Raw genomic sequence first — 19,446 nt, forward strand, 5'->3', positions numbered from 1 at the left:
ACATTGAAATGAATGACCATGAAAAATGATCTTATCAATGTTTTCCCTGGCCAGTGTGGTCCAGTTGGCTGGATCGTCATCTAGTTACCAACTAAAGGGTTGCAGGCTTGATTTCTGGGGTTTGATCCCAGATCCAGGCACATATGTGGGGCAACTGATTGGTGTTTCTCTCTCTCCCTTCTTCTCTCTAAAGGCAAAGAAACAATGTTCCCGGATGAGGTTTAAAAAAAAAGTTTGTGGGACATAGTTCAAGCAGTGCTGAGGCAGTGCTGAGAGGGAAATTTATAGCACTAATTATAGCACATACATTAGAAAATAGGAAAAGTCTCAATCAATAATCTAAGCTCTTATCTCAAGAAACTAGAAAAAGAAAAGTAAACCCAAAGCAAGCAGAAAAAGAACAGTAACAGAGGGCAGAAATCAATATAATTAAAAACAGAAAAACAATAGGAAAAAAATCAATAGAGAGCTGCTTTCTTTAGAAAGGTAAATAAAATTGACAAACCTCCAGCAAGACTAACAATGGAAAAGAGAAAGAAAACACAAATGACCAACATTAGGAATCAATGCAGAGCTATCACTACAGACATCAACAAGATAAAAGGGAAACAAACAGCAACTCTACAGAAAATAAAGTTGACAGATAAAATGGATCAATTCCTCAAAACACAAACTATCATAACTCATCAAACATAAAATAAATCATTTGAATAGCATTATAACTATTAAGGACATTGAATTCATAATTTTAAAAGCCAAAGAAGAAATCCACAGGCCCAGATGCCTTCACTGTATAACTCTACCAAACATTTAAAAACAGAGTGAACACTAATTGTACACAGAATAAGAGCAGTCACTTCCCAAGTTATTTTATATAGTGTTTGCAATGTATGTGTATGTTATATTTATATATTTATAGTATATTTATATTATTACCTTGATTCCAAAACCAAAGACAACAAAAAAGGAAAACTACAGACCAATGTTATTCATGGTATAGAGGCAAAAAATCCTTAAAATATTAGCAGATAAAATTCGGCAATACAATAATCACACACCACAATCCATAGATGCAGAGTTGGTCCAATATTTAAAAAAACATGTAATTCACATATCAGTAGGCTAAAGCAGAAAAATCACAAGGTTGTAACAATTGATGCAGAAAGAGCATTTGTCAAACTTTCACCTATTTAAGATTGCGACTGTCAGAAAGATAGTAATAAAGGGGAGCTTCCTGGATTTGATGTAAGAACATCTACAAAAGTGGTAAATATCCACTTTATAGTGAAAGACTGACTGCACTCCCCTAAGATTGGAACAAGGCAAGAATGCCTGTTCTCACTACTCTCATTCAACACAGTGTTGACAGTTCTAGCCACTACAACAAGGCAAGAAAAGGAAATAAAGACATCCAGATTGAGAAGAAAGAAAGCTGTCCTTAAATGCAGATATTATTATTGTCTACCTAGAAAATCCCAAGAACTCTACAAAAAGTTAATAAATAAAAAAATGTTTCGAAACTAATGAATTAATTAAGGTCATGGGACAAAAGATAAACATACAAAAGGCAAATGTATGTATAAATATTACCAGTGAACACATGGATAGATATCAAAATTTAAAATAACACTACTTATAACTACTCAAAAAATTACATTATTGCTATAAATCTCAAGTATGTGTATAAAATGTGTATGCTAACAATTAGAAAATGCTGATGAAAGCCATCAGAGATCATCTAAATAAATGAAGAGACATACTACGTTCTTGGATTGAAAGAATTGACCTAGCAGAGATGTTGATTTTCCCTAAACCGGTATACAGGTTTGAAGCATTTCCTTTTAAAATTTCAGCAAGATGTTGTATAGATATAGACAAAACTTCATTCTAAATTTTTTGTAGAAAGGCAAAGGAAGTAGAAGAGCTAAAAGAATTTTTAAAAAGAAGAATAAAGTGGGAAGATTCAACCTACCCAGTTTCAAGAATTACATAGATAGAGAAACCAAGACTGTGATATCGGCAGAACAAAGGCACGGATCAGTGTAGGAGAGAAGGACAGGAGAAGACCAACACATACATGCCTAGCTGAATTTTCACAAACGCAAACACAATCCAACTTTCAGCAAATGGGGCTGGAGCAAGTAGATACTTACAGAAAAAAAAACAACATCAACTGAAGTCTCACTACCCATATAAAACTTAATTCCAAGTGGATTACATATTTAAATGTAAAACCATAAGACTTTTACAAAAAAGTAAAAAGGAAAACCTTCAGGATCTAGGGCTAGTCAGAGATGTTACACTTGATGGCAAAGCACAATCCATAAAAGGAAAAACTAATGAAATACTTAAAAATTTTTAAAGTTTTGCTCTGTAAAAGACCCTGTTAAAAGGATAAAAAGACGAGCTACAAACTGGAAGAAGATATTTTTAAACCAACGTTCTGACAAACGACCAGTATCTGGACTATGTGAAGACTCAGAATTTTTTAATCAAAATTCAATGATTAAAAATAAAAAGCAATCCAATTTTTAAAAGGGCCAGAAGACATGCACAGTCATTTTTCCAAACAGGATTTAAAGACAGTAAATAAGCACAGGAAAAGATGTTCAACATGATTCACTAGCCACCGAAGAAATGTACATTAAGAGTGAGATGACACTATTTTTTGTTTGTCTGTTCCTTTTGTTTAAGCCATTCTGGTAAGTGTGAAGTAGTAAAACCAAAGGCAGGCACAGATATGCAGAAACTACATGACTCATACATTGCTAGCGCAGATATAAAATGGTACAGCCAACTCTGCAAAACAGTCTGACAGTTTCTTACAAATCTAAACACACAACTGCCATATTACCCAGTAATTGCACTTTTAGGCACTTATCCCAGAGAAATAACATCTTAGATACCCACTCTATGTATGTGAATGTTTGTAACAGCTCCTATGCATGATGCCCCAAACTACAAACCACCCAGTTGTCATCCTTCCACAGGTAAATGGTTGAACAAATCTTGTTGTATGCATACCATGAAATACAGTAACAACAAACAAATTATTAATACATGAAACAACCTGGGTGAATCTCCAGAGAACTATCTTAGTGGGGGAAAAAAAGTGAATCCCAAAAGGTTACCTATATATGATTTCATTTATAACATTCTTGAGGTGGGAAAGTTATAGAAATGGGGACCTGACTTGTAGTTGTCAAGGGAGTAAAGGGAGAAACGAGTGTGGAAGGGAAGTGGGTGTGACTATGAAGGGCAGCAAGAGGGACGCTTGTGGTGATGGAAATGTTCTGTATCTGGACTATATCAATGTCCATATCGGACTGTGACATTGCAGTTTCACAAAATGTTACCCTTGGAAACTGGGTAAAGGGCGCACAGGCTCTCTCTTAACTGCATGTGAATTTACAATTCTCTCAAAAAGTTTAATTTTTTAAAAAGAAAAGCTGCTTAACAATAAAATCCAGCTAACCAAAGAGGAAAATAAATTTCATGTTTAGAAAAGGCTATCAATGAGCATTGAATCAGTTTAAACATACAACTAAGAAAAACCTATGGGAATAATTGTTTTAGGACAGAACATAAATGTTAAACCTTGACATTAAAAACATCACATATTTGAAAATTGCCAAGAGTAAACCTTAAGTTCTCATCACAAGAAAAAAATTGTAACTGTGTATGATGGTGGATGTTAACTAGAATTATTGTGGTGATCATTTCTCAGAGTATACAAATACCCAAGTTAGGTTGTACACCTGAAAATAACATAATGTTAACTGTCCATTATACCTCAGTTTTTTAAAAAAGGACAAGGGAAGTAAAGGATAGAAAAAAATGAAGAGGTCTAACTTCTGCAGCTTACATTGCAACAAATAATCAATATTGTATATATATTTAAAAATTAAGTTTTAAAAACTGCTCTAGCCTCCTGGTATTTTCCTTGAAAAAAAAAACCATAAGTAGTTTTTCAGGAAATAAAATACTTTGTGATAGAAAAGCTTTTGGATATTTCGACAGTTCTTTGTTTCACTTTAGGTGTCTCTGTTTTGCTAAGATCAAGCAAAGTTAAGCCCAAGTATTTTGAGAAGTAGCCCCTGCAGTGTGTTGGTCTCACTACGCAGTCTGCAGATGGAGCCTGACGCCTGCAGTGTGAGGGGGTGGCTGGAAGGATGGTCACCACCTCAGGTCAGGGATGGTGGTTTCTGGCTGGATGTGATCGATTTTTATTTGCTTGGTGATGTGTTTTTCTGCTTAGTTTGAATTCTTTGTGATAAGTATATATCACTCTTATAAAATAAGTCATAGTGATTAAGTCTATTAAAAGGTTTAGAAGTAAACTAATTTTTAAAAAATTATTTTCCTTAAGGAGCAATTTCAAACAAGCTCTTATTGGCCTTATGAAATAGAAATGAAGGCAGGGAATCAAGTAGAACCAGAAACTATCACGAGGATCACTCTTCCCTAAACAATGATCTACTTTGTTTTTAATAGCTAATGAAGAAATACAAACTTTTAAGATTTTCTTGCAACAAACTGAACGGGAACTATATTAAAAACACAATACATTTATTTAAATTGTTACTTTTCAAAATTCACTGAATCTTATCACAGGTTAGTTATCTTCATTCTATCATCTTATTGGGTACATCTGTTAGTGTTACGTAAAAGTTTATATGAAATTAAATAAGAATTAAAAGTACAGCTAAGAACACAGTCATGATTTGTGTGAGAGGATTCACCATCATACACTCTGGTCCCTAATGTCAGTATTTTTTCTGTTTCATGGGCCTCTCCACCTAGACTAGTTTCAGTTTAGAGAAAATAAAATGGCTCCTTTGAGCTTCGTGGCCCCGAGTGCCAAGGCCAGCTTTACCGGTTTGTGTTGACCCAGTGGTACCTGTCCACCCGGCAAAGAGCTGCAGGCCTATGACCCTTAGGGTTCTTACGCAGGGTATGACAAGCATTTCCTAGGAAGCTCAGATGACCATCAGCCAGATTCTTTTTGCTGGGGCTTTGGAACCAAGATTGAAAGGGCTGTTTCAAGTTTTCAACCTGAGGGAGGAAAAGAAGGAAAAAGGGGTAGTATAAAGATCTACTATAAACTAATAAGCTAGTAAGGATTAAGCGAAACCAATAAACTCAAGTTAAACCTGTCAAAAGTATAGGAAGTACAAATGAAGAGAATAAAAGTAGATAATTATGTTTGAAAAATGGCTAGCATTTTGGATGTAACAAAGTCAACTTCATACTTTTTTAACAAAATTCTATTCCAACTAAAATTTTTTAAAACACATTTATGCAAATTTCTACACATTTTTAACTTCTCCCTTATACCTCACCCTGCCTCACTGGTGAAACCCAAAACTGTCTAATCATGATCTCGGGGACTGAGATCTAGCAATATCCACTTTAAACATCCCAGAGGGCTAACGCAAATGTTGTGCGACTATCCCTCAAAAGGATACTGCTCCAGAAGAATAGAGCTGACTACAGATCTGACCCCTAGATGGAAGATGGCCTTTCTAAGCATAAAGGTAGAATTAAGGGCAAGTATTTCACTATATAATTTTAAACTTTTATAAATATAGAACTATATATGAACTATATGTATAGTGTCAAAAACTATACAAGCTAAAGAAAAAATATTTTCCAGTAATAGGAAAACTTAAAATACTCCTAAAGTTTGAAGAGCCTATAGTAATACTGGGTTGGCCGAAAAGTTCATGTGGGTTTTTTTCCCCATAAAATAAAAGATACATGTTTTCATTTTCACCAATAACTTTATTGATTTGGGTATTTTGAGTATGTCAGCTATCTCCTTTGTTGTATAACATTGATTGTTCTCAGTTAATGTCTCAATTCAATCGCTGTCAACTTCAACAGGTTGACTTGACCATGGGGCATCATCCAGTGAGAAATCTCCAGCACAAAACTTCACAAACTTCTTTCGACATGTTTGCTCAGTCCCAGCACTTTCTCCATACACTATTTCTACCTTTTTTTATGAGTCTCACTGGCGTTTTTACCTTCCTTGAAACCATAAAGCATAACATGTGAAAAATGTTGCTTACTTTTTTCCATCTTCAATATTAAAGTAGCTACACAAAAATTCACCAACTTTGATTTTTTTAGTGCATGCTGATATGACATCTGCCACAATACAATCTAACAAAATTGTTTTGAATGAAATTTAAAAAACAAGTAAGCCCTACTAGAGATTCATCTTATTTTTTTAAAAAATGAACAAACTTTTTGGCCAACCCAATACATTCAGACCTCCAGAGATAAGTGGATGAAAAAGAGAAAATTCAAAAGACAGTAACTATCTTAAACATTTAAGAACATGGGAATTTTAAAATTTTCAATTTGATTAATAATATCTGTAATAGTACTGTTATCAGACTATTTTTAACTGGGAATACACAATTGTAGGAAAAATGGTAAATACTTTCACATAAAGCTGGTTATACTATAAATAAACACAACTTTCTAAAAGGCACTTTGGCTATATATTGAGAATGAGTGAAATGTCCATACTCAATGACCTAGTAATTCCATGTCTGAGAATCACATTTCCAGAAATAATTTAAAATTCAGACATCTCAGTACAAATTATCAGCTTTTTTTATATCATGACAATGTAGAAACAGTCTAGATATCCACCAATAATAGATTAACTAAGTAAATTACTTTGTTAAGGCAAATGAATATTACAATTTTAAATATTTAAATTGCTTTAACTGTTTAATACATAAGTGATTATTTTTAAAAAATACCAACAAGTATATACACACAAAGTGTCAACACAGATCTCTCTAGATCACTCCTTTTCAAACTGTAAGTTACTACAATTAGGAAATCATGAAATCAGTTCAGATGGTTGAAATCAATTTCATTTAATACAAAGTGTTGCGAGAATTGTACTAGTAAGGATAAAAATTGTTTCATGAAACCTATTTCTAATACACAGCAGTGCATGTCTTTCTACAGATTATGATAAAAAAAAATTTTCAAAAAACTGCTCTAGTGGTGGGATTGCAGACCTTGGGTTATTTCTTAATTTTCCAAATCACCTCTGAGTGGCACCTATGAGTGTTGTCAAAAAAAGCCCACTAATTTTAATATTTAATTCTAAAGAAATTTAGGTGAAACAAAGCTCAGGTTCAAATACTATAGAGAAAACGGACTGCAAAAGCTGGTACAGATCCTGAGCACTCAGCCAAGGGAGGAAATACCTACAGAAGAAGAAAAAAATCATTTTGCCAGAATATTAAAATCGTGGTTTTAATCTTTGTAGTATCATTTTTTCCATGTTTTCCACTTGCTGTTTCTTTGCTTTTACAGTGAGCATACTCTTTTTAGAACTGGAACTGGGGTCAAAGCATAGAGAAGAACTGGACCACACTCTACCTTATAAACGCTCTTTGGATTGCGGACTTTAGGGATTATCTGAGGTTCTCTGCGGTAACTCTCTTCATCGGAGGAAGTGCCAGAGGAGTGGTCCAGCGCGGCTCTGCTGACGGCCTCCCGGATCCACAGAGAGAGTTCCCACTCCTCCCACCTGCCTTTGAAAGAAGCCACTGTAAATGGGTGATTTTTCTCACCATACCTAAGTAGCAAAGGAAAACAAGGTATTCATTTGGGGTTCAATGTCTCACATTTTTATCTCAAATCTTTTCTGGAGGAAACTCACTAACTTAACAAAAAGAGTTATTTTGAAAAACAAATGAAATGACTTAAGAGCAAAGTAAATTGAGAGACATTATAATCTTCAACTACTACACTGTTGTGATTAGTGGGAGCATTCTGTAAGAACTATTTCCTTTAATTGCTCAGAAAAAGACAAAGACTAGTTTCTTTTGATCCAAATAATGGACTGAATTGCCCCATGACAAGTAATTCCTCTTCCTCCTTGATACTGCCTACAATAATACTTAGATAATATAATCTACTATTGACAATAGGGTGCAGGGATTAAAATCAAATTTCCAATATTATGCAAAATCTTTGTGCTTCCCACTCCTACTGGAAATCTGTGTTATCTAATAGTTTGCATCTAAAATCTTAACCAACCATTGCCCTCTCTGCTAACCCAGGGTTTTGGAACATCATCTTTCACAAAGGTGTGCAGAACTGACCGAACAACCGGTCTCCAGGCGTCAGAGAAAACACAAACTCTTACATCCAGTGAGACTACTCACCGACAGCAAACTTCAAAGGGATCTACCCATATTGTCATCTCCTTTGGAAGTCCCAGGTGAGCAAAATCCACATTACTCTCAGCACAAGCCCTTTGCAGAATGGGGTCTTTATTCTGATTATTGTTTATCCTGATACACCTTTAAAAACAAGGAAAGGGAAACAAAGGCATGGTGACAGGTGCTTAGCAGGCGAATCATGTTGTAGGCACACTGCTGCCATGCACACAGTTCCAACCTCACCCCTGCCCTTCCCTGACCCCTTCCCCACCCTCCAGTTTTACAAGAGTTAAAACATCAACTCTTCTCACAGCAGCTCAGAATGTGAATTGCATCACTAAGTCACACAATTAGTTCACCAGACATTCACTGTATATCTTTCATGGTAAACACAAGTTAGAAATTGCTTAAGTTTGTACTGTAATAATCAACAGCACTATCACCTATGCATCTCTTTCTTTCAAGCCCATATTCAAATGAATAAACTTGGATCCATTAAACTGGCATTACAGATAGACTGCCCACAAAATCATGGCTGATGCTTGTTACTTTCCTTTCACACAACGCACTGGCTCTTACCTGAAGGCTTGCCCTTTGGAAGGACATTCAGAGTGCCAGTGACTTCTGTAGGTTTCAAACAGGACGGTCATCAGCTTTTCTGCAAAGGTTTCTATTTGTTGTTTACTCAATTTATCATGCTTTTTCACCAATCTTGTGAGGAAGAAAACTGTTGTTGCAATTTCATCTCTCATGATTCAAGGAGAAAAAAAAAACTATGAGGAGGTCTGTAACCATTAAAAGGAAGCAAAAAGAAATTAAATAGAAACAAGGGCCTAATTTACCAACACATAATTGATATTTGTAAATTGTAGATACCTTAAATTTAAAACAAATTATTTGCTACTTCTTAATGAGCTAAATAAGCACATTAATACTATCAACCAACAAAACAAAATACCACTTCCTCAACTAGACAGTTTTTAATGATTTTCAAGGAAAAAACATCTTTTTAAACTTTAATATACTTAACAAATGAAATATTATGCAACTTAAGTAAAAGAAAAAATCTTGAAATACGACAGTAATTACACCAAGCACCACTTTTAAAAAAACTGTTGTAATCAGTGGGGGTAATTGTTGTAAATATGTTTTAAAAACATATTCACAGACAGCAAAAACATTTCAGGGTGCAGTATAGTTTTAAAACGTGGCTCTCAAGTTGCACACTTTAAGTAAAAGTTCAGATTACTCAAACATATTGTACTTGCCAGCAAAAATCCTTTAGCCCCAACAAAAAGTGGGTGAGAGTTAGAAGACCAACTATGCTTTAGGCTTCTGACTCGCACCCTCACCTGCTTTGTCAGTTTGGGGCTGAAATTTATATAAGCCTGGGCCCCAAAGCCTGGTAGGTGTTTAACCTGACACAGGTGCTGTGCTTTAGGATAATCAGCTTTTGTGAGGTCCCCATGAAATTGTTCCTTGTCATATGTAGACTGTGTTCTTTATTTAAAGTGTTCAAAGATTTTCAAACTAGATTTGTACCTTCCATTTTATTTTAAAGCCTTATCTTTTTGACAGATTAAGAATCAAGCCTTCTTCCATATTGTAATATCCTACATTCCAATAATTGCATCTCTACTTGTAACTGTCAACATATTAAGGAATTTTGTCTTGAATCTTTTATAAAACTTATGACAACTTTCTCTAAGCAGTCATATGTTGACTACACACATTTTTTTTCTAAAATGCTTATTTGTGAAATAAGTGGAAGAGATCTCAGAGTTTACTAATCTCACTAGTTCTCAAAGTGTGGGTCACTGACCACCAGTTTAAATCCACCATGCCACTTGTTTAAAAAGTCCGGTTCTTGGAACTTATCAGATCTACTGAGTCAATACTTCTAAAAGCAGGGCCTGGAAACCAGAATTTACCAAGCCCCCCAGGTGATCCATATACCCGCTAAAACTTAAGAACTACCACACCTGATATGTAAGCCTTTAACACCCACAGCAAGTGGTCATTCAAGTTCATGTCATTGAGAAAGTATTCATTCTCTTAGAAGGAAGCCTGTTTCATTTCTAAAAGTCTCCGAAGACCTGGCAGTCCTTCCTCCCTCTGAGGAGCCAAATCCAGCTCTGTGATTCTCTATCTGTGTAGCCTAATTTCTCCTTCTGGATTGCATTGAATCCTCCACCACATGAAGACACTACAAATACTAGCTTTACAACCATCTCTGAGTCTCCTCCGTGGGGGCAACTCCCAGCTTTCTACAGTTCTTTATAAAATGCTACTCAGAGCCTTCACCAGGCTTGACACTCACCTCTGGCTAAGCTTCAGGCATGTCAGTGACCCTCTTTTAAAGTGTGGAGCCCGGAATCACACACAGTGCTCCAGGTATCCCCCACCATCACTGAATAGAGCAGGATGGCTGCCTCTCCTGCTATGAATACTGTGTTTCTGCCACACAGCTTCAGGTTGCATTTACCCTGGTGACAGCAGCGTTCTACCACTGCCTCATGCTGGACTTGCAAGTAGTCTTTTTTTTTTTTACTAATGCTGCTATTTTGTCACATCTTTGTCTTCTTGCATGGTATAATGTTCAAGAAAATGGGCTTTGGAGTCAGATCTGGGTGTGAGCTGCAACTTTACAACTCACTATCTATAACTTTGAGTCACATGCTTAACCTTCTGAACTTTACATTTCTTGTCATTGAAGTAGCAACTTCCTAGGGTTGTTACTAAGATTACAACTATTAATGTGTTAAAGCAACTGATCCAACTCCTAGTTACCTACCAGTTAGGAAATCAGTTACCCAGCAGTTGAGAAATCAGCTATAAAAATCAAGCACCGGGGAAGAATCCCAGTCCTTCCCTTACTAGAAACTTGGGGAAGTTTCTCAGCCTCTCTATCCTTGAACCTCATCTGTAAAGGGGGGGAGAAGTACACCTAAGACCTTGGAATCAGACAGCCAGACTTGGATCCCACCTCAATTTACTGTGTTACTTAGCAAGCTGCTGTGTTACTGTAGCCTCTCTGTGCCTCAGTTTCCCGATCTATATAGAGAGAGTAACAGTAGGACACAATTTGCAGAGTTGTTAGGAGAATTAGGTGTAAACTACCTAGACCAGAGCCTGGTACTCAAGACAAGCCCTGTAAATGTTCGATATTACTACTGGTTGCGGTATAATTTTCACACTACAGTACTGCTATTATCTTATGAGGTTCTTGTGAAGATTAAATTTAAAAATGATATGAAGCATTTAGCAGAGGGCCTAGCATATCGTATGTGCTCCAAAAGTGAGAGCCTTTCTTATTGATAAATGTAAGTTTATATTTATCATTTTATTATGTCTTTTCTGATGCATTGTGGATTAAGTGGAATATAAACCCTAATTGCAGCTATACCTATCATATTTCACTGTATTAAACTCAGACCACCACTGTAAAGAATTGAGATTATTTGTGACCCTGATTTTTGTCTTCTAATATAAATTCTTTTATCTTTTTGGTTTCCTGTTATCTGTAAATATGACAAGAATGTATCTTTTTAGAACTATTGAATTAAAAGTTTGAAGAGGGTAAAAATCAAGCAGTGTGCTTTTTCACAAAATCTAGTGACTCTCAAACACATTGAAATATATTCTAGAAAGATCTGCAAGGGTATATTTTTTAAGTTATTTTGTAGCCTAATTGTTTACAGTAATAGTAGTATTACTATTTTGAAACATATGGAGAGATACTAGGGGAATACAAATATTTACTTTATGGTATTATGAACTAAGCTTTTTAATGTAAGGACAAGGAGATAAAAGTATAAAATCAAAGAAATTAAGTAAAAAATCCCATAATGTTAAATTTGAAATGGCAAAATTAATATGAACTTGTGATTTTTTTCTTTTTAAAAATGTATATTTTAGTTCTGTCCATTGAAAAGGCCTAGAATTAACAAACAATCCTAACATTCATTTTGCAGTCTCTAAATGCACCTTAAAGAAAATGTTTGGAGAATTGGTCAATTTCAATTCTAGTTCAGGTAATATACTATAAGAGGCTGGAATTTTTATACCAGAAAGCAAGGAAACTATACAAAACCAATGATCATGTCAAAAAACACAAGAGCCCTCACAAGGCACTCCCAGTGGTCAAAGACAAGTCATTTTGAACTTTGTAATAGATATTTTGGTCCTTCAACCTGTTCCCCTCTTCAGGGTCAACACGATTATCCTCCAACAGACGGAACTATTGCATCAGATGCTGTTGGCTCACAGCTGCATCCCTCACTGGGAATTGCTCTGAGAAACTACCTCAGAGTAAAGTCATCTTTCCCTCCCCCTCTGACAGGCTAATGTGGAGATACAAAAACCTGGCTATCTTACCTCAATTTGCAACAACTCTGGAAGAAAATACCTCCAGAGCTTCTCATAAAATAGGCTGAGTGAGGCCTCAATTGCAATCACCTCACTGGTCCATCTCTCCCTCTGCCCAGTCCTATCTTTCTCACTCCCTTACGAGTGTATCTCTCAAGAGGACTCTCCAGTAAACTTTCTGCATGCAACTCCCATCTCAGAGTCTGTTTCAAAGAAACCCAATCTGATACAGTTTGTAACAGGAATGTTTTAAGGAAGCCAACTCTAAAATGAGACTTTTGGAGATGGATTACTCACCTGCTGGCTAGAATACCCATATTCTACTACCTCATTGCTAGTGGTAGTAGAATATGGGTATGGATGGCTTCTGGCATGCTGGAGAGGTGTGATTGTCAAAACTCTTATCAATGATGGAGATGAAGTACAGATATTGGTACATTGGCTAGTGTAGTATCTTTGATGCTTAGGAGGTATGAAAATGATTATATAAGGACTATGGAAATGGTGACTGAGTCATCTAATAATGACATTATTTAATAAGTCTAGTTCAATTCAGTAAGTATCTAAGTATCTACTAAATACCCAGAACATATAAAAAGAAAACAAAAGTGAGACTAGGACTCTGATGATCTTCCATGTCCACAGTGTCTTATTTATTTCAGCTTTCCATGATATATTTCTTATTCCCTTTACTCATCGGCACAGGTTTCCACATTACTACAGTTTGGGATCACCTGAGTATCCTTTTAAAATACTGATGCCTGACTCCTACCACCAGACATTCTGACTTAACTGGGGTGTACTACAACCCAGGCTTCAGGATTTCAAAAGCTCCCAGGCAATGCTAATGTGCAGCAAAAGTGGAAGATCATCAACACAGATCCTTCCTAGCTATCAAAGAAATTTGAGTTTTATTTTACACTTTTGATTGCTTAATAATGCCTTAAGCTTAACAAAGATTATTATGATATATCTGCATCTCATCTTATCTAGCCTTTGCTGGGATAACTTTTGCAAAGATTACTTTTTAAACTTTTATTGGAAATAACAAAACAAAATAGGACAACTACTCAAATGCTACTGAAATAAAACATGCTTCAGAACTAAAGACAACATAGGCACACACTCAAATTTTTCCTTTTCAAGTGATTAGTGTTTACATTTATAGTATTAAAGTGGTGTCAGGTATTTAATAATGCTCTTATTATTTCATCTTCCTGGATAGCTACTGTTTTACTGGACTTTTGAGTTAGTGAATCACATGAGCTGATAAGGCTTTGAACCCTCTCCTAGCATTAGTTTCTGCAACAGGCCCGGGCAGGCCTTGGAAGTATGAATAGAATAATAGGGTAACGATGTACTTAGATTTCAGGGAAGAACAATCAAATAGAAACTAAACATCATGCAAGACTTCCTTCAGTTACTTGTTTATGGCCACCTATTTAAATCACCTCCTACACCTTAGTGACAACTATGTCCTCTGTTATAGTTAACATTCACTCATGACAGTTTACTACGTACCACATATTAGACAATGCTAAGTGTGATGGAGTTGAAAAAAAAGACCCTGCCTTTTAAGAGGTTTATAATCTAGAGAAAGAAATCAGATATGTATACAAGTGGCTGTTTGGATACAGAGTTTGAGAAATAAGATATTGAAAAAAATTATTCCAGGTTTCAAGCATTAGTAACCAAGACAATAGTGTCATCATAGAAATAATCAAGTTCAGCAGAAAAGCCAGTATAAAAAGAACAATGGCTGGTTCAGATGAGGTGTACTGAGTTTTCCATGGCGATGAAACACCCAGGTTGTGATATCCATTGAAATGATGTTAGAATTCAGCAGAAGGTCAAGTCTGGGCCAAACTTCTGCTGAATGCAATTTCAGCAGAATGTAATTTCAACTCAACAGTGGAGGAGTAGTTACATTTATACTGTCCTAAAATTATTTCAGCCCTTTGAAGGCAACTGGGAGGCTGATGTGGCCCCCCACAAAAATGAGTTTGACACCCCTGCCCTAAATTAAGACATTTTCTTTCCAGGATTTTCTTTTTAAAATACCAAATGAGTTCTTCATAGTACAACAGAAGGATCATATTCTCTCTGGAGACATTTGGAAGAGGGGAGGAAGACATAGGGTGGGGCAGGGGTGGGGGATGCACCCCAGAAAATGGGAGACGTGAGGCTTCTGGCCATTAGGAACGGGATGAAAAACAGAACCGAGGGGAGCATCAGAGACACTTTATTTTCTGTAACTGAAAATCAAATGGCACAAAACATGAAACTGCCCCAAATGGCCTTGAACAAGGAGCAGTTTTAAGAACTGCGTTTCTTCATACTAACATGCATTCAATTTGATTGCTAAAGTATCATCAAGCCCCACAAGGCTCGTCAATAAAGGTAAACCTTGAAAATCTCATGCTACATTTGTCTTCTCAATTTTACCTAAACTTCAGCTATAAAATGAAAATATTTTTGCCTATAACAGTGTAAATCAGGCAAAATTATTTAAAATATCATCTAAATTGAACACTAAACTCACTGGACTTTTGGTCATTAGCTTCCCTTCCTTAAGTTGCAAATTGCATCCACCTATTGGCTCATCCATCCCCTTGCAAGTGCGTGCCATTGCTAACGAGGGGAAACTATGGTGGTGTCGGCAGAAATCCCACTTCTGACAGAAAGCGCATTTCTTTAAGAAAAGCAAGTAAGTAGCACCATTTTATATAGTGATGAACTATTCTACAACCCAGGCATGAACTCAGTCCCATTATTAGCAAACCACATATTAAGGAAGTTACTTTAATTATTGAAACAAAATTCACATGCCAAACTATTACCTAGTAAAATCATGTCGTTATACAATGTTGATTTGGAGCCAGAAGAAATTAAGTTTAGAGCTGCCTAAAATAAATGAATCTTAAACTATGTGATGCTTCTTTTTCATCAATTTACTATACACATGCTTTATTCATGACAAGCATTTTTCTGACTTTATTTTTATTTTCTGTGTGAATTATTGAGCACTCATAATATAAGTGGCATTGTGCTAGAGAATGCAAACATATGTATCATACATCAAGTTGAAAACCAAGATAGCCCACTGAAAGTAATTCAGGGGGTAAGAAAATGTATGTACTATGCTCTGTGCTAAATAATAAATGTATGTTATATATACCAGCACACTCTACTATTATAATAAAATGCTTTTAAAGATGCGATTAGATATTGGAGAATAGTGTTCTCTTACCCATGGAAGATACTAACTGTAGAGTAAATAGACTAAGTGCAAAAGGAGTTAGAGAAGGGAAAGATCAAGATAAGCTAAAGGCACCAAGGGGAATTTTACCCAAAAAGTAAGATTTCAGCTTGAGATTGAAACAAGCTACAGATGAGCTAAGGGGGGAAAAACAATGTTAACTTTAGTAAATGTAATTATGTCAAAATTTGGAGATGTATTGTATGGATATAAAGGAAATAAAGATAACAAATGAGAGCTATACAACTTTTTAAAACTAAAAAGTCTAAGTCTGCCTAGAAAAAAAGAGTTTGGTGCCAGTTAGGGAAAGTGAAAATAAGAACAAGAATGAGTAGATACAGAGTGATGCTTGAATGAGCGTCCTCTCTTCTGCTTCCCCTTGTGGGCTAATAACCCTCCTCAAAATTTACTTCCTCTTGCATGAATAGGAGATGGATGCTCTCAAAGTTGGTCCTGAGCCTTTTGCTTTCATCACTCTGTTCCCTTTTCTGCAAGAACAACACATTGCTGTCAGTCTCCTTCTCTGTCCTGCGTGAAACATAGCAGGTACTGGAGGATCAACTAAAAATTAGACAATATAGCTCTCTTGTCCTCACAACTTCAACTATTATACCTTAAGAAAACTGTGAAATCTTTCTTTTCAGATCTGGTCTCTTTTCAGAGATCCAGCACCACATACTTAATTCCACCACACTGTCCTTCCATTACCTAGAACTAAACATGCCTAAGCCTAAACACATCATAATGAAGGGCCACCTTGGTACTTAACATAATTATATGTGATATAAACACATAAATGATATCTAAAGTATTATATTGCTGATATTAATATAATTAGTATATAGTCAGCCCTCCATATCTGTGACTTCTACATCCTCAGATTCAACCAACCATGGATCAAAAATATTCAAAAAAGTGTTATGTTGTTGCAGGCCTGTATTTAGGATGGTTGTGTGTGTACGGAACATGTACAAATTTCTTTTCTCTTATCATTATTCCATACACAAGACAGTATAACAGCTACTTATATAATACAGTATATTAGGCACTATAAGTAATCTAGAGGTAATTTAAAGTATACGGGAAAATGTATATAGGTCATATACAAACACTATACATGAGGAACTTGAGCATTTGCAGATTTTGGTATCCATCAGATTTTGGTATCCATCAGGGGTCCTGCAACCAATCCCTTGGGCATACCAGGGGATGACTATACTATAATGACCTCAGCTATCTATACATGCAAATTGTGTATGTCTCCAACTAGACCACAAATCCCTAGACTCTGTTCTCTGCAGATGGTAAACATGCAACATGTTACTCCTACTGCTAAGAGCTCAAGCAACCTTAATTATAAAGCCTATTTTAGATTGGTTTTGATTTACTAAAAGATTATTTTAACATTTTCATATTGAAAGCAATGTTATCGATCAATCAATAAATATATACAAGACATTAATTAAGAATCTGACACACTCTTGCTAATGAGAGTACAATGACATGGAATCAGAAGCATAAGATCATAAAAACTGCTGGCAGTTCATTCAGCTAGAAAGAAAATCTCTCATAATTAAGCAGATTCAATGATGTCTGGTTCTTCAAAGGCATTGAGCTGACTTCAATCTTGCCTTACTTCAACACATAAACTAGTTCCTAAATGTAGTATCATGAATGTTAATAAGATAGTGACATTTATTGATTTATATAAAAATCAAAATGTGATTGTATACTTCCTAAGAGAAAATAGGCATTTAAAGAAACAAGTTTTGAAAGAAGCTAATAAATTCCAATAATTTCTAATCAGCCTGATTCTTCATTTCTTCCTTCCTAACAACATGCTTCAAAAGCTATGGAAAATAGGAAAAGTTCATGTGGTGAGTTTATGTGTATTGAAAGGAGTAAGTTGTCTCCATCTTTTCTAATTCCCAGTTCCCATCAATTCTAGTTGTCTACTCAGAAATGGTAAATTTAGCCAATATAAATTTGCCAAAGCTCACCCAAAAGGTGTTTGTTTTCTATACAGTTCTTGGTTTCCTTCTACTCACTAACTCCTTTCCTTAGCGCTCCTTCCCTTTCTCCCTATTCACCAAAAGCTCAGAAATTAAATAAAACAGTAAATAATTCCTCTGAAAGGAGCTTTCCCACTGCTGTCTAAAACAAACACAATCTTCTGTTTGGGCATTTTACACACCACAAGCATTCCTACTTAGATTAAACCCTGGGTCTCCCTTGTCTCCAGGCATGCCTAGACATGAACCATAAAGTGAACGAGATCCTTGGAGTTTCTCTAGTAACTAACTGCAGGCCAAATCAACAGCAACCCTAAGAACAAACATTCTAAAAAACAAGACAAACAACAACAACAAAAAAAGCCCCACAGAACTAGACCCCATAAATTTTTTCTCATTATTTCTTTTTTTTTTAGTTGTAGTACCTACAAAATAAACTGCATGTAAAAAATTTATTTCAGTAGGCAATGCATCTTGGTGGCTTTTATATATTTTTTTATTTTTGTTATATTTGAAAAAGAGTTTTTAAAATTGAGTTTAGAGAGACAGAAGCATGAATTTGTTGCTCCACTTATTTATGCTTTCACTGGTTGCTTTTTTTATGTGCCTTGACCAGGAATCAAATCCACAACCTTGGTGTATCAGGACAACGTTATAACGGACTCAGCTACCCATCCAGGGCCTGAAAAAAGTTTTAAAAATCTAAATTTCAAGGCATCTACTGCAGCCTTCATGGGAAGCATTCCAAGTCAGGTAAGACTTGCAAGATCCAAACTGATCATCATAAAATATCAATCAAGGAGAGGTATTAAAATCTTGCATTGAGTAAAAATGACTAACAATTTGAAAGAATGGAATTATTTTTGTAACTGTGCCCTAATCAAGACTTAAAAGTTAACATATTGCTAATGGAATGAAAGATATTTTGCTCCTGATTTTATTTATGTATGCATATTTAACTATAAAATACAAAGTCGGCTCTACAGTTATTTTGAAAGATGTCAGAGGTTAATTAGCTCTGACTTCAGTATGTTGCCTGATATGACTTGGTTTGTTGTACATTTTAAAGGCATAAAAGGAATTAATGTGTTCTACAATATTGTGCCTCTCCCAAAGATGAATAGAACTTCTAGTTAGTTGTAAATTAACTGTCTTTTGTAAGTTAACTTTACAAATTAATTTTTACATTAAAGTTTTCTGTACCATACATTTTGTACTTCACTTGGGTTTCTTATTCTTCATTTTGCTGTTCACAGAAGAAATGATGAATCTGTCAAAATATATGCTTTCATATTCAAAGATAATGCTATAATTTACTCATTTATCCTTAGAAAGTTGTTCTGGTGTTTAAATAGTGTGAATATGGAATTTGTGTTGAATGATCGAGGTTACCTGCCCCATCTGTGTTACTAGGGGCATCTGCAAGACCATTTGCCAGTTTAGGGAATCAATCTACAGCTGGGAAGCTTTTCTTTGTGGAAAATAATTTGCAAATAACCTTCCAGGGTCAACAATGAGTGCACTGTACTGGGTTTATGGAGACTATACGGTGCGGGCGGGGGTAGTGGGAGCTACTCCCAGTTGAGTTCCACAAAGTGTATATTCT

The 19,446-nt window shown here is 35.5% G+C and overlaps 2 protein-coding genes across 4 annotated transcripts in view; one reads left to right on the forward strand and one right to left on the reverse strand.

Annotated features, from left to right (window-relative positions):
- Positions 1 to 3,419: 3,419 nt before the first annotated feature.
- On the reverse strand, positions 3,420 to 10,776 carry BTG4 (BTG anti-proliferation factor 4). 3 transcript variants are annotated; one of them, XM_037065548.1, is made up of 5 exons: positions 10,522 to 10,776; positions 8,781 to 8,986; positions 8,205 to 8,342; positions 7,414 to 7,612; positions 3,420 to 5,055 (listed from the first exon to the last, which is right to left on the reverse strand). In XM_037065548.1, the coding sequence occupies exons 2-5, from the start codon at positions 8,951 to 8,953 to the stop codon at positions 4,873 to 4,875; spliced, it is 693 nt and encodes a 230-aa protein (XP_036921443.1). In that variant the 5' UTR covers positions 8,954 to 8,986; positions 10,522 to 10,776; the 3' UTR covers positions 3,420 to 4,872. The 3 variants fall into 3 exon arrangements, with proteins under 3 accessions (XP_036921443.1, XP_036921445.1, XP_036921444.1); XM_037065550.1 differs by having other exon boundaries at positions 8,781 to 8,948; positions 10,522 to 10,773; XM_037065549.1 differs by lacking the exon at positions 10,522 to 10,776 and adding an exon at positions 9,078 to 9,094.
- Positions 8,198 to 19,446, forward strand: part of HOATZ (HOATZ cilia and flagella associated protein) — a 52,619-nt gene continuing 41,370 nt past the window's right edge. The window contains exons 1-2 of the mRNA XM_037065551.1: positions 8,198 to 8,260; positions 18,457 to 18,593. Coding sequence (XP_036921446.1) covers positions 18,573 to 18,593 — 21 coding nt within the window. The 5' untranslated portion in view covers positions 8,198 to 8,260; positions 18,457 to 18,572. The remainder of the gene's footprint in view (positions 8,261 to 18,456; positions 18,594 to 19,446) is intronic.

The sequence above is a fragment of the Sturnira hondurensis genome, unplaced genomic scaffold (assembly GCF_014824575.4).
Source record: "Sturnira hondurensis isolate 20B ecotype Veracruz unplaced genomic scaffold, ASM1482457v3 Scaffold0015793, whole genome shotgun sequence".
Lineage (NCBI taxonomy): Eukaryota > Metazoa > Chordata > Mammalia > Chiroptera > Phyllostomidae > Sturnira > Sturnira hondurensis.